The 14,595-nt window shown below is 44.8% G+C and overlaps 1 protein-coding gene across 1 annotated transcript in view; it reads right to left on the bottom strand.

Annotated features, from left to right (window-relative positions):
* The window catches only part of LOC112570797 (unconventional myosin-VIIa-like), a 71,961-nt gene that overhangs the window by 42,397 nt on the left and 14,969 nt on the right, over positions 1-14,595 (bottom strand). The window contains 5 exon segments of the mRNA XM_025249420.1: positions 1,779-1,928; positions 2,851-3,422; positions 9,910-10,018; positions 11,140-11,283; positions 12,025-12,087. Of these exon segments, the coding sequence (XP_025105205.1) occupies positions 1,779-1,928; positions 2,851-3,422; positions 9,910-10,018; positions 11,140-11,283; positions 12,025-12,087 (1,038 nt within the window).

Here is a 14,595-nt window from a genome sequence, read left to right on the forward strand (position 1 = left end):
GTGGGCTTCGCCGATTCGTGTTCACATGTGTATGGGTGTAAATGCAGACATAAACAATAAAACAGACAGCTCGAAAAAGAAACCTCTAGAGATGACTGCAAGGTTAAAAATAAACAAAAAAACGAGTAATTCAAGATGCTTATTTCCGCCAATGCATCTCTGATAACAAGTGCTCATGGAAGACGATATGTTGTAAAGACAATTTGTGTCTCTGCTGATAATGGATAGGGTGAGAACGATTACTCTGACTGACGGGTTTGTTTCCCTTGCAGCTACTTTGTTTCAGTGAGCGCCAGAAGAGGGCGTTAACAGATGGTCGACTGCATCGTGATGACAGGGGGGTACTGTCTCTTCAATAAGACTTGGCCACCGTGTGTGTGTGCAAGAGAGAGAGCTAGTGAGCAAGTTTGTCCTGCGGTTTCAGATTTTCGTCAGGGTTCAACCCTATTTTTATCTCTACAGGTACGAGTCATTTCCTGTTCCTACTCAGGCGATAACGCGGTTCTGGAATGCTCGCCGAGCAAAAATGGGGTCAAGACATGCCGCCAAAGGAATGCGTTTCGCCAAAACAATCGCACCCTGCTCGCCAGCGCTTATCTCGGATTAACGGGCTACGCTGTCTTATCCCTCTATCTACTCTCTCTCTCCTCAATCACTTTTCCACCTCTCAACGAATGCACACCAAGCTCTCGGCCCTCTAAGGTTCCCAGACACAACCCTCAGCAAAAGGACATCTCGCCAAATGCACAGCTGCGAGCTTTTTAAAGCTTTACTCGGACGGTACAGGCTCATCGAAATACACAATCAAGACCTACTCCAGTCATATGTTTCAGTTTCGGACAAACGATTTTTATTTTCTGATCAGACTCAGGCCTTCTTAACACCAACATCCACAGAAATCTGGTGGATATATATATAAACAAGATAGGATTTCTACTCCAAACGATAAAACTACTTCCTTACTGAAGTTTCATTCGACAATGAAGGCATGACATGACGACTCTGATGCTATTCAGTGAAACTACATCCCACATCCCACCCCGACAACGACCTGACGGAGTCGAGAAGCTATACTGCTTGCTTTGTCCTGTGCTGTTTGCACAACTGACAACGAGGTGCTGGGCGGAACCTGAGCTACACAGCAAACACCCAGCCGTTTTCGCGATACCCATGTATAACCTGCTGTACAGTTGTTACACAAGCCCTCACTTTCTGACGGGTTATTACTCACTTTTTTCCCCAAAATTAACAATTAATAAGTAATGTAATTAAGCAAAGGACGGACTGATAATGGGACTAAACTGTATCAGCTGTTGTTGTATTATTATTATTGTGTGATATCTTAAAGTCATTTTACCTTAAGGTTTCTAGAGGGAAAGAACGTCATTAACCCTGCAACCTACGGCCCGCGGGCCACATCCGGCCAGCGAAGGTGCCTCATGCGGCCCGCTCAAATCTTACTCTTTGGTATTTCGAAGTAAAATTTTATTTTTAATTTGGCAAAACCGCCATGTTCTGGCCCGCGATATTTTATATCATGTCGAGTGTGGCCTTCAAGAAAAGGTTGGCTACAGTAAAGTTTTGGGGCTGGTTGGTTGTTCTTAAAGCTGTGTCAGCAGACAAAGGTCATATGACGGCGAAAAGCTTGGAGGGAGGAGAAAAGCCTCTTAACAGCGGCTGCATCCTGTTTTCGCCATCGCTGTTACTTCAGACATTGCAGTTTCAATCTCGTCTGTCCTCTTTGTTCCAGCAGGGTAAGAAAGGTGAGCAATACTCACCGCAAAGTTCTCAAAGCCGAAAATGTCGAGGATGCCGATGAAGCGCATCTGGTGCTGGCCGGGGTTGGTGCACTTGTTTATTGCGTCCACTAGCCAGGCAAACGTCCTCGAGTACAGAGCCTTGGCCATGGCGTGGCGGTTTTCACTGGCCTGCAACGACACGACACGGTGTACTGCATGTTTCATGTCTGCTCCATTCGTCCTTCTAACCTTCCCCAATCCCACTTCGCATCCTCTCTCTCTCTCTCACTCACACACACGCATGCACACTGAAAGGATAGCGTTTAGCAAAGTGTCAAAGTTCAGTCCTTGTCGAAAATCCAGACGTATGATAAGATCATACATTAGCTAAAACGCCAAAAATAAATAACAAGGGTCGTTTCTTTTTGAAGTAGGAAGAATCAAGAGAACTCGTCCATTCAGCTAAGGCAATCTTTATGGCTCTCGGGATCAATCTAAAAATAACATTTAAAACCCCTTTCGTTACAGGTCGTGGGCATCATACTTTTCAGACGTTATTTTGACTGAATGTGTGGCATTTTCATTATACATTATGTATAGATAGTTATTATTAAATGTTATTCTCTTTTATATGCTTACTCCAATCTTTGTTTAGACTCATATACTGTTGTACCGTATCCTTTCCCTCCAACCATCCACCTCCCATAAAATTCAAGATTACTCTTTTAGCTAACTTTTTGTATTGTGATTTCAAACACTGCGACTCGGTAATACAGTTGTATAGTCAAAATCAGAACGCCCATATGAACGGCTTAGTTCTCAGAGATTTTATATCGCAACTCAAAAAGTTTCCCCTAGCTGTGATCGCTTTTATGTTTTGATATTCCCACTTACCCTTGTGATAAACATACGGTCTGTGGTCATACATCAACAATGAATCTAACCCAGGAACTTTATTCTCGAAGGGGCAAGAGAGTACAAATCTGTCCGAACCTTGTGAATTGTGCGCAAAGATGTAGCCACCACAAAACGTTTCATTCATATAAGAGCTCACATATGCGAAAATATAAATTATCGAGCATCGAACTATAACAGCCTCATAGCGATGTACCTCCTGATGCTTGAAAGGAATGTTAGTGATGGTCCCCCGGACCTGGATCTGGCGGAACAGCAGCAGGTCCTTGAGGCTGTCCTGCTCGAAGCCCAGCAGATCGCAGAGCGTGCACAGCAAGTGCTGGTCACCCTCTGTCAAGGCGCTTTTCTCGCCTTCCACGTCCTCGAAATGCATGTTGCCTAGCAACAGCACGGCGGAGAGCGCGGCGAAGATGCCGCCCACCATCTCCTCTGCGATGTTGAGGACGTTCATGGCCAGGCGCAGGTTGTCGAACATCTGCAGGTCGTTGACGCCTTGCAGGGTGTAGCAGCCGCTCTGGTTGAGGTACTCGTAGTGCTGCACGGGGTGAATGTAGTACTGCTGGGCCAGCTCCGGGGAGGCCTGAGCACCGGCCACCAGCTGGTAGAAGACATGGTAGTTGCGCTCGTTGGGCGACTGAAAGGTGATGCGCGACTGCTCCAGCAGGTAGTCCTGCACGATGCAGCCTTTGATCTGCGTGCCGTCAAAGCACACCTGCATGAACTTGCCGAAGCGACTGGAGTTGTCGTTGCGAACCGTCTTAGCATTTCCTGCAGAAGACACAAAGAAGCAAAAGATAAGCAATGCAAAATATGCAAAAGATAAGCAAACAAATAAAGAAAAAAATATGCAAAACGTTAAAAAAAAGGAATAAACACTAAACAATTTACAGAGTGAAGTGTTTATTCCAGAAGAGTTAATCAATGTGACTGCGTGCACGCATGTCATTTCGAAAAGTGTGTTATCGTGCATGCACCAGTATGAACTTCCCTCTAGACCAAAAAGTGTACTTGGGTTACTGCATTAAATCAGCGTCTCAGTTAAGGACAAGTTTGGTTAAGGTTGGAGCCTGAGGCTAATCACAGCATGTAGAGAGGAAATGTAAGACGGAATGTGCATCCCAACCTGATGGGGAAGGTATAGTCAATTATATTCAAAGGTCGGAAGCACTAGATGACACTTCAGAATCCTTAGCCCACGAGGGAACAAGAGGACAAGAGGTGAGCCCACCCACCTCCAGTCATCATATCTATCCAAATAAAAGTAAATGTAAACAGGACTACAGTATTACTCTTCTGTCCGAGTTTACCTTGCACTTCACCTACCATTAGCCAAGGAAGACAGTGTTAACACGAGCTGGTGTCCTGAGACAAAGACCCTAAGGTCGACAGGATTTCGCGAGGTTTTCAGGGCATTGTTCTCCATCGGCCACAGACACGCAGCTAATTCAGATCCCCGAAAACAAAGGGATACCCAACCCTTTTCCTCGGAGCCCTCTTGACCCCTGACAGTTATTTTATTGTACGAATGTTCACTAATCCACAGACATCATTATAAAATTATGTGCGTCAGACAACGTGGCTAAACTTTCCAATAACTTGCCAATGTTGCTATGGATGCAGGAAGAAGTGGACGAAGGACATTTTAGTTCTAAAAATAACAAACCAACAAAGAAATAATAAGAAAGCTCCTCTGTGTCGTCAGGTTTGTGGAATGTTTTCGTTTCAGTCGGGCACGCAAATGGCAAGGAAAGCTAAAGCCAGGATCAATATCTTTACTCGCTCTGATTGTTTTCGTTTACTTTTCTTTGCCTTCTCCTGGCAAATAGCAGAGTTGCCTTGCATCAGCATTCTCGTCTCCTCTCTAACATGTCTTTAACTTTTATAGGATAAACGAGCCATGGAGATACTTTAATGAACATGCACACACCCTCGTGTAACCAGGCCTAGTACGTTTGACAACATGAACCGTGTGACTCCTCCTCCGGTTTGCTTGCTTGCCTGTCGTTCATTGGTGAGAAATCTCACTTGCTCTCTTCCCCATCTCCCCTCGTGACGTAACGTCTGTTGTACCCAGTCGAACTCACGTTCTAAACACTACAAGTTTCTACAAGTGGTTTCCTCCACTGCCGACACATACACTCTCACCCCCAAATCCCCTCGTTGACGGTGGCAGCTTGGTTGATTCACTCGCAACCCCTCTTCACCTCCCTCGTAAGGACAAGTGCGCGGCGTGCTCCCTGCTCTAGGGGTCACGACCCCAATATGTCAGGTTCAAACCGTGCCGATCAGGATGGGCACTGCCTAGTTTGTTGTTGTTTTTTGCGAGGATGGTAAGAACAATAACTATCAACAAGTAGCATTTATTCAACGGATCGCTTTAAAAAATAAATAATAATTTAACTCCTTAGTTTCTGGGGGAAAGGGAGAATACAGCATAAGCAGGTCGTGTGGCCCGCCATAAATCCGCTCAGAAGATCCTTATTCTAGGCCAACTCTGCACACGAGGCACACGTGCACCAGGATCTCCGTCTCTGATAGGATGCTCTCCCCCTCAAACTGCCAGGACCCACTCTCCTCATTGTGTAACGTAGTTTCAGTGTACACCATTACTGACACCACACCACAACAGCAGTAACACGTGTGACGTCACTTCCCGAGTACCTCCCAGGTTCAAGTACTACGCCGCTACCGAACTACTGCGAAAAGAGGCTCTTCCGGTGTCGTGCAGTATATGTGTCGCAGCCAACACACAGTCGTGGCCCTTAGGGCAAGTTCTAGCCCTCGGTCTCTGAGCAGTCTGCTCGGCAAATCTTGTCAGAGACATTCAACAACGGAAGACAGAGCAAACTGGATTTCACCAGACTGGCGAAATGTTGGAGACATCAGTGATGAAGCATAAATAATACAGAAGACGCAGTGATGAAGGAAAGGGTGGGGGAAAGGGGTCTGAAGGGCAGGATGCGATTCTCAAACCTGGATACATTGTCTCTTCTAAGTGTAAAGTAGACCTCCACGAACAGGTAAACGGAGGTAAAACGGAGGTAAAAGCATCGGTGTTAGAAGCTGCCAGCTGCGTCTACCCACCCCTCTCCTCTCAGTAAGAATGAGAAATAAAGTTTTATATGGGAAACTATCGATTCTCTCTCTCTCACACACACACATATCCTGCGTTTGAAGTCAGTTTGGTTACACAACGTGGCACGACCCTTGACTCTAGTATCTAGTCTCACATTAGGTGTGTGACCCTTAAACATAGAGAACACATGAGAACGAGTTTGTGTGTGTGTGTGCTCACGAGCATTCACGAGTCAAAACAAATCATGATGACTTTCTTCCGGATCTATGCAATTCAACCAACAGTCAATGTCAACATTCAGTTTCTAGCAACTCTGCTATGCTTCATGTCTCGGAAAGGGAGTGAGACTTCTGAAGTTGCCGACCATAGAAAATTGTTCCCAGGGAACGCTTTGAAGTCCCCGGCATAATTTAGGCTTTAAACACGTGTAGTCCATATATTTGTTTACGATTTTGTTTAGATAAAAGCAGATTAATCCCTGCCTGAACTGTTCCAGGATTATGTAAATATCCAGCTCTATGAAGAAGAGACCGTTTCACAATTCTTTAAGTTCGCTTGTCCCAGTCATAGGCTTAAGAAGACTTGCACTACGCTCGGCAGTAGCATAGCAGACGATAAGGTTTTTAACTTATTTTAATATGTCCCAGTCGTGCGCGCGGCCCCAGACGCCAACACAGGCACTACAGTGCACCAAGTGCAGTTCAAAAGACGATCCACGCAGTTGCAACTTTCTTCTCCATCTAATAAGTGTGACCCGCAAGTTCCGGATTTATCTGTGGGGTCAAGAAACAGGCGATAAACGGGTTTAAGGTCAAGTAACTCTAGGGGTAGAAGGGTCGGTGGGGCAGGGGGGTCAACAGCTTTCGCCAGCATCCCTTTTGGCCAAATATACCGAGGGCCACTTCACAGCTTTTAATTCTTTCTTCGCCTCCTCGTCTTCCTGCTCAGTGGTAAGCAAGCTTCCGCAAGTTTTCTTGATTTTCAGCGGTATCTCTCTCGTGCCTCACCTTCTTCAACACTCAGAGATACCAACTTTAGTCGCACGGTGCCCACAGTCAACTGCTTGTGCTAAATGCGGTTTTCTTTTTTCTTTCACTTTTTTTGCAGGCGGAGGGGAAAAAATCCAGTTACCGGTCTATAAAGAGGTTACTTGATGAATGGTGAAAAGGAGTGGTGTCCGGGCTAAGTCGCAGTGGCACTGTTACAAAGTGTTCTTTTTGAGTTCTGCGGCTGAGGGCTTTCAACTTTCGTTGTCTGAAGTATTTGTCATTTTTTGCTAGGCAGAATGGAAGACAAAAGAAGAAAAAATTAAATAAAGACAAAAGGAATCAAAACTAAGAACTAAAAGGCAGACAGACAAGGACTAATCAGAACAAACGATTGAAACAAGAAACGAACCTAAGAAAGATTGGAACGGCGTCAAAGCAAGCCTCTGAAATGTGGCTTTTAACCAATATTGACATGACCTTAAGTTCAGGCTTTTAACAAACTGGGCGTCAACACAGGAGTTTGCGCCCCCGTTAACAAAACAAAAAAAACAAACAGTCATTGCTGTTCAGACTGAGTGGCACAGTAACCAGACTCGAACTAGAGCGCGCCACCGCCAAGCCATCTTCTTCGTCGTCTCACGTTACCAAAAATAATAGAAAAAAAGAAGAAGAAGAAAAAAAAAGAAACTCCAGACAGGAAGTGCCAGGGTGTCCTACCAGCCGCAATCTTGTGGCACTGGCAGCACAAAGGATGACTCACCGTGCATCACTCGACACCAGCGTCACCTTGCCGTCTGGGAGTCTGCGCGGACGGGATTGCCCACAATCCTCCCCCTCCCCAACCTCGGGCACAGGAGTGTTCCCCTCCCTGCTGACGTCATAGGAGGCCAGTGACGTGTACATGACGGGGAGGGGGCGCTCGCCTCGCCCTCGCGGTGTCAAGAGGGTCAACTCATCTACTCACAAGAGTCTAATTAACAGCTCTATTACCAAAGGAAAAAAAGCAGCCGACAACTTTCGCGACTATGGTCTCATTTCTAATAGAACAGGATACATTATGCTTACCAAGGTGTGTGCATCTGCGCCTGACTGGTCAGACACAGCAGTCACGCTCATTGAGGACTTTGAAGAACAGTGTTTTTGTTTTTGTTTGTCTCATATTTTTATGCCTGTTCTTGGCATGAACTCAACGGTGCAGTCTCCGTTAGCCCGGACAGTCCGAGCTGTAGGAAAGTGCGGGCTAGTTGCACGTTTCTAAAACTTAAAACTGTTCTAAAGAAAAACATTTAGAAACATGTTTCAAAAATCGCTTCTATGCTATTTAGAAATATATGAAAACTTGTGCTACCTCGCAGATAATCAGTCCCCATACTGCGTGCTGTCCCCTGATCTCTTGCAACATAGACCCTGTTAGACTAAGAGCCATAGGTACTGAGGACAGAAAAAGCAGACTCGTGACCTCGGATGTGCCTCAGGTTCAAAACTACGGTCACATGGCACTGTGTCCCGCCGACCAGGGGTGTCGTGTCCTACCACTGTAACGGCCAGGAGACTTGTTTCCAGACGACGACAACGATCAATAAGTCTGTGGGCCCCCATTAGCTCCTTATCACTATTATCTGACGAACCATAGCAACACACTGCGATGGCGAGCTCGCCGATTTGTACGAACACGGCGGGATACTGGACAAGGGGGCTGAAGAGACCCGAGGGCGTAACCATGAGGTAGATATAAGGGCTACTTTAGCTTTAGACCAAACGTGTTGTGGGGAACAAGTCCAGAACGAGGTAGTCGACTGATGATCTAGAAGTCCCCTCCATGGAACCGTTTACAGTTCTGGCCACACAAAAGGTTTATTAGAGATCCAGGCATTGAAAGGGAGGTGAAGCAAGCCTCTGGATGGCAACAATAAACAGATGGCCTATCCGATTAGCTATTTCAAGGCTAAGTTCTCAATGGGCGGCTGCAACTATTTTATGGGTTGGAGACCAAAGCAGGAAGTGGCGAGACCCAGGACGACGAGCTAGGGCGTGGTCCCAGTGGCACGGACACAATTTTCTGGTCAGGAAATGGCGAGATATTCAGTACATGTGTATCTGATGCATGAACCGAGAAATATAAACAGCGACAGAGATAACGGATCAGATAAGAGATTTTGTTAGTCTGGTCGCCATCACATACTTCCTATCTCTCCGAAGTGCGACTATTTCATCAGTTCACACTGCAAATTAAATAGAGGCGTTTAAAGAATTTCGGTGTTTTGCTTTTCTTTGGAATTTTTTATTTATTTCCTTTCCATCTATTTTATTGTATAGCATCAGCTATCGTGTCAAAATATGAGGACTGTAAGCCCTCTTATTGACTACGGAACTGTTTGCCCAGATTCGTCAGCGATTTGGACCACTTAGGAGTTAATGAATTCAATGAGGCTGATTCAGAGAGAGGAGGTAGGGGTAGGGGCTGTGTGGTGTTTACTGTTCAGATGCAGGCTGCTCTTTTTCTTCCGCGAGTGAATCGCCGAGTCCCATTTCGTCAACACTATGTCATTTGTTTTAAAACCGGAGAAAGGGAAACTAAGGAAAAACAACAATGAAAGCAGTATGAGCCTTGCTGGATGGGTGTTTTAAGAAATCACTGAGATATCGAAGCTAATCCGGGTACACGGACAACTAATTAACCCTGACATTTTCATCTGACTTACTCCACCCTTCCTTATTCCTGTTTTGGTTTTTTTTCCTGTCCTTTTCGTTCAGCCTTCCCTGTTAGCTTCCTTGTCATAAGCCAGGATCTGCCTTAGCTCACGGTGTGAAAAGCGTGAGGTTATTAAAGGAATTTTTAAGGTGCTTGACAATAAGAAAACAATCAATACAAACAGCTCATGCATATAATTATTGTTGAAATATTAATAATTAAAAAAGTATTAATAAAGCGTTAAATCTTGCTAAGGCAGTTCCTGGCACACACATAAAATCACTCATGCACACATACACCCACACACACCGCACAAAATCGCAGAAAAGAAAGACAGGGGAGACAAATGACCCACCACGAAGACGATGACTTACACAAAAGATTCACTAAAAAAAGATAACTCGGATACAGAAGACTCATCAACGTGTTCATGTTGGACACGTGACTCACCAGCAAGATGACGATGGACACAAACAACTCACAAACAAAACGACTCACCAAAGGCCTCCAAGAGCGTGTTGGCCTCCAGAATCTGCTGCTCGGTCCAGAAGGAGGTGTGATTTGTGATGGAGCACAGGTACTGCAGGATGAACTTGGTGCTCTCGGTCTGAAAAATAGCCACCACATCCTCCGTGATTTTAATGTCACTAAATGAAGCACAGATTTAAAAAAAGAGGCCCGTGTCAACAGCCGAAGGTGAAATGGTCAGACTAGCCAAACAAGATGAAGACAACGACAAATGATGATAATGATGACGGCGACCATGACGATGATTACGAGGACAATGACTACTACCATGATGACAATGACGACTACCATGATGATGATCATAGTCAGAAGCTACAAAGTAGCCACTGCATAAAAAATAAACTACCGACGACTCTAATAACACTCCTTATTGTGTGTCTTAAACCTTCATTCTAAATTTGTCTCATTGAGTTGAAGAAACTAACGCAGCTTGTGAACTATTTCGCAAAAACTATTTTACAACTGGCCATATCTTTACTCTATACGCCATGACACAGCAGAACCTCGTGCAAAATAAGAAAATACAAGTCGTTTTAATAGATTATGAAGACAGAATTTCACGTGTAACCTTATCTATACAGCGTAAATAACAAGGCTTAACGATTCTCTAATAAGATTCTGAATGGGAGTATCTAACCTTATGACCTATAGATACACAACAGCTATATCGTCAGACTTGAAATGCTCTCTTTGTCATACTTCACAAGATGGTGAAATACACTTTTTTCAAGCCCTTAGCGTGAAGACCAAAGAAAAAAAAGGAAAGCTTGATAGATCCCGCATACTGAATGAACTTCAAAGCTGGAATTAAAAGTGTGATTCGATCCGACAACAATCATATCGAACAGAAGGCTCAGCAGACAAGCGATGATGGGCCAGACAAAAGAAGTGATAAACGCTAAGAAGCAGGGCAGCGTGCACTGGGGACATATCATTGCTACGACAGCAACGCGCAGTTATGATCCATCAAACCATCCAACAGCCAATCAGAACCAGACACACCAAGACGAACAAACAACACACCTCATCAGACAACGACAATAAAAGCAGAGAAATGCGAAAATGAAGCGCTTTGCACGCAGGCCGGAAGGCAACAAATGAGGAAATCTTGTTGGAGGTGGAGGTGGTGGTGGTAGAAGACGAAAGGATGGAGGGACCGGTGTTTAATGTTGTTGCTGCTGATCGTGGTGGTGTCGTTACCTTGCCGGCGCCACTCTCGCCACTGATGATGCAGGACTGGTTGGCGGTGGAGCTGCACATACTCTGGTAGGCCGCCTCGGCGATAGCAAAGATGTGAGGCTCGACCTGGCTGAGTTTCTTCCCGCTGTATTCTTCCACATTTCTCTGCCAACAGACACTCTCATCATTAATTATACACAAGTGACATTTCCTCACAGTTCTCTGCGGCAGACACGTCATCGTCATACAAACATTATACATTTCTCCACTATATTTCTCTACACACCCAAATCCATAATGGGGTTGGGGGATGGGGAAGAGGACGCTGTTTCTGAAAGCTTCCCTTTCTGTGAAAATGTACATACACATAATTTTCTTCTCACTAGTACTATCTAGTTATGTCTACTCCCTCTCTTTCTCTTTAGACATATATATTTTCTATTCTTGGATTTTAATAAAAAAATATTCTTCACAGAGTAATTTGCTCGTTAATTTTAGCTGGGACTCTGACTTACAAGTTACTCTTTCTTTCTCTCTCTCTCCTTTCAAACAAGATCTACCAAAATAAAATTGTTATGTAGTGAGTGATGTTTTTGTAGGTACGTTCACGTACACACGTTTGTTATGGGGCTGCTCATTATTTCTATGCTTCACAAAGAAGGCTTTAGCACTTACTATATAAGCTCATGACAATGGTATTTAATTGAATGCATTTATAACCATTTGCGAGCCACAGACTACATATTTTCAATATCTTAAATGTTTAACGACCCAATGTATTCTTTTTAATATCGATGATTTACCCCTTGATATGAACCCAATGGCGGTGTCAATAAATGATCAAAGGTCTCTCTTCCTCTCTCTCTCACACACACACATATATAGAGATAAAGCTGGGTACATTACTTGTTCGTAGATGCTGATGTCCTTGTATGGGTTCACTGCTACAAGAATAGACCCTGTAAAAGTCTGAGAAAACGGTCAAGGAAAACACAACACAGCAAAATAAGGAGAGACCACCATCAGCAGCTTATTGTAATTCCCCGTTCAACCCTTTAGCCATGCAGTCAAGGTAGGTGCCAGGCGAAGATTCCCTCTTCCCCTATCTCCCACACACACACTTCATCAACCCTTGTTTACCTGTAGTATGTAGGTTCGAGAATGTTCCTCTAAAACCATGCAACCAGCATCACCATTCTTATCAGGGTGGGGGCTACAAAAAAATTCCCTTTTCTCTAGGTTCTCATAGTCTCCCTAGCAGCTCCGTAGCTATGACGACGGTATATTCCCGCCAACTCCTTCCTGCTGTGCACTCGCTGCATCGGATGCACGTGCGGCTCGCGCACGTTCTCCCCGCCACCAGAGGACGCTGCGAGCTAAGCAGGTCACAGTGGGAGAGCGGTGTCGCGCGAAGGTCTTTTATTGTTAACATCAGTGCTCGCTAGACTGTACTGTTCTCCGAAGTCCACTTAACGAGTCCATCATCGTTGTGTCAACTACCCGGGTCTGGTCTGCATGTCCACACTGACGTTCACGCGGCAGAAAATTTGTGATGTCTTCTCGTCTGTCCAGTCTCTCGTCGGAGGTATGTGGGAGGAAATGGTCTAGCAGTCTCTTGGACTAGCATAAAGCTGATTAACTAAGCACATAAGATGGTACATTGTACACACACTCATTTTGCTTGCTGCTACAGACCTCTGTGTATATTGTACTTCCTATATTACAGTATCAGAAAAAGAGCAAGTGGGGAAGAATGTATCGCAGCAAACAAGTCTTCGCTGTTTTAAAAAAGAAAAAAAAAACCCAGCGTGTCCGAGATCTGAACCCATGACATCGATTCAACTGAACTGGTGACGTGCCTAGCACTGGGTCTGCGGACCGCAGTAGGAGGGAACAAAGAGGAGGAAGAAGAAAACATGAGATGGAAAGGTCTGGTGATGGCGGTTGTGGATGGCCTTTCACGCCACACGGAATCGACTGCATTCGACGTCGATTGAGGTTAGACAGGGGGCTCTTTTCTCCGCCATTCTAGTTACATCTGGCTTCTCTCCCGAAGAAAAAATGCGGGGCGATCGGGTTAGCGAGTCGGTCCCCGCATCGCCTGGCGTAATGAGCTGTGTTCACGTCCACCCCTCCACCCAGTGACCGTCTCGTCTTGTCTGGCATCACCGGCAAGGACAAGGTAAACAGGCAGGGCACCCTTCCTTCGTCCCATGATTGAGTGTACCGTACAGACGACAGCCAGGTTCGATATTTGTTTTTACGTGTTAGCTGCCTCTTGCTACGGCAATGACTGTCTGAAGCAGTTATTAAGATGGAGATGACCTGTCCTGTGCGTACGTGTGCGTGTGTGGGGAAAGGAAGGCGGAAACAGGTCAGCCAGACAAAAAAAAGTAGGGAATATTTCCTGGTCTTTTCTTGTTTGGTTGGTGCGTATTTTCTTGTGAAAACGCAAAAAGCGACTCATTCTTACTGGACACCACTAGTCCCTCGGTTTCGAAGGTTCAAGATCGAAAGTCTTCATGGGTTAGTTTCTTAGAGCACGGTGTTTGATAAGTGTCACGCGATGCGGAACTTATCCTACAGTGTCGACTAAAGTTTAAAAAAACAAACAAGTAAATAAATAAAATAGCTCAAGAAAGGGGAAGATATGTTTATGGACCCGTATCTCGAGAATGGAAGTGGTTAGAAAGAGAAAGATGGGCAGCGCCCTCACATAAAGCTGGCACCGAAAAAAGTGAGGTCTCTAACACCTCAACCCCCAAACGATCTGAAAAGTGGGGATGATGACCTTCTTACCCCTTGACACCGCGGTCCATAAATGAAGAACATGCTCATCAAGCACACCTAGGATCTTGGACTTCGTGGTAAAAACACTCGAATCGCCGAACACGGTGATACGACGATCTGGTGTTTCGGTAGAACATTTTTTTTGGGAGAGGAAAGGGGCGGGGAATGGGGAGTCCAAGAGCAGAATTTTTAGAACGAGGCTCATTTGCAATTCATTTTGAGCTGATGAAAAATCCATGAATCAACAAACCACTAAACAGCGTCCATGCTTAACGTTCTTGAGTTTTACAAGAAAGCTTGTGCTCCTAGAATTTAGTTTTTATCTTAATGGCCGAGACGCAAATTACTCGGATGAAGCGTTTATAAAAAATAAATTTCTGGTTACACAAGGACTTCGATTGTGTGTAAAATGTGTTAATCGTTTTTTTTTTCTCGTGAAAAAGAGAACGAATGCATAAATAAGAAATAGCTCAAGCGATGCACTTTCAATGCGCAAAATCACAGTTCAGTGAGGACGATTTGGGTGCATAATAACTTATACAAGGTAATGAAACTGTTACTCAGAGGAAAACCGGACCTTAGGATACCTAGAGCTTGTTAGTGCTTAGAACGATCCATTAGGTGACGGTTTGTTATCGGTCAACAAATATAAATATCATTGCAATAAGGTATCGTTAATTTCTTGTG

The sequence above is a fragment of the Pomacea canaliculata genome, linkage group LG8 (genome assembly GCF_003073045.1).
Source record: "Pomacea canaliculata isolate SZHN2017 linkage group LG8, ASM307304v1, whole genome shotgun sequence".
NCBI classification, from domain to species: Eukaryota; Metazoa; Mollusca; class Gastropoda; order Architaenioglossa; family Ampullariidae; genus Pomacea; species Pomacea canaliculata.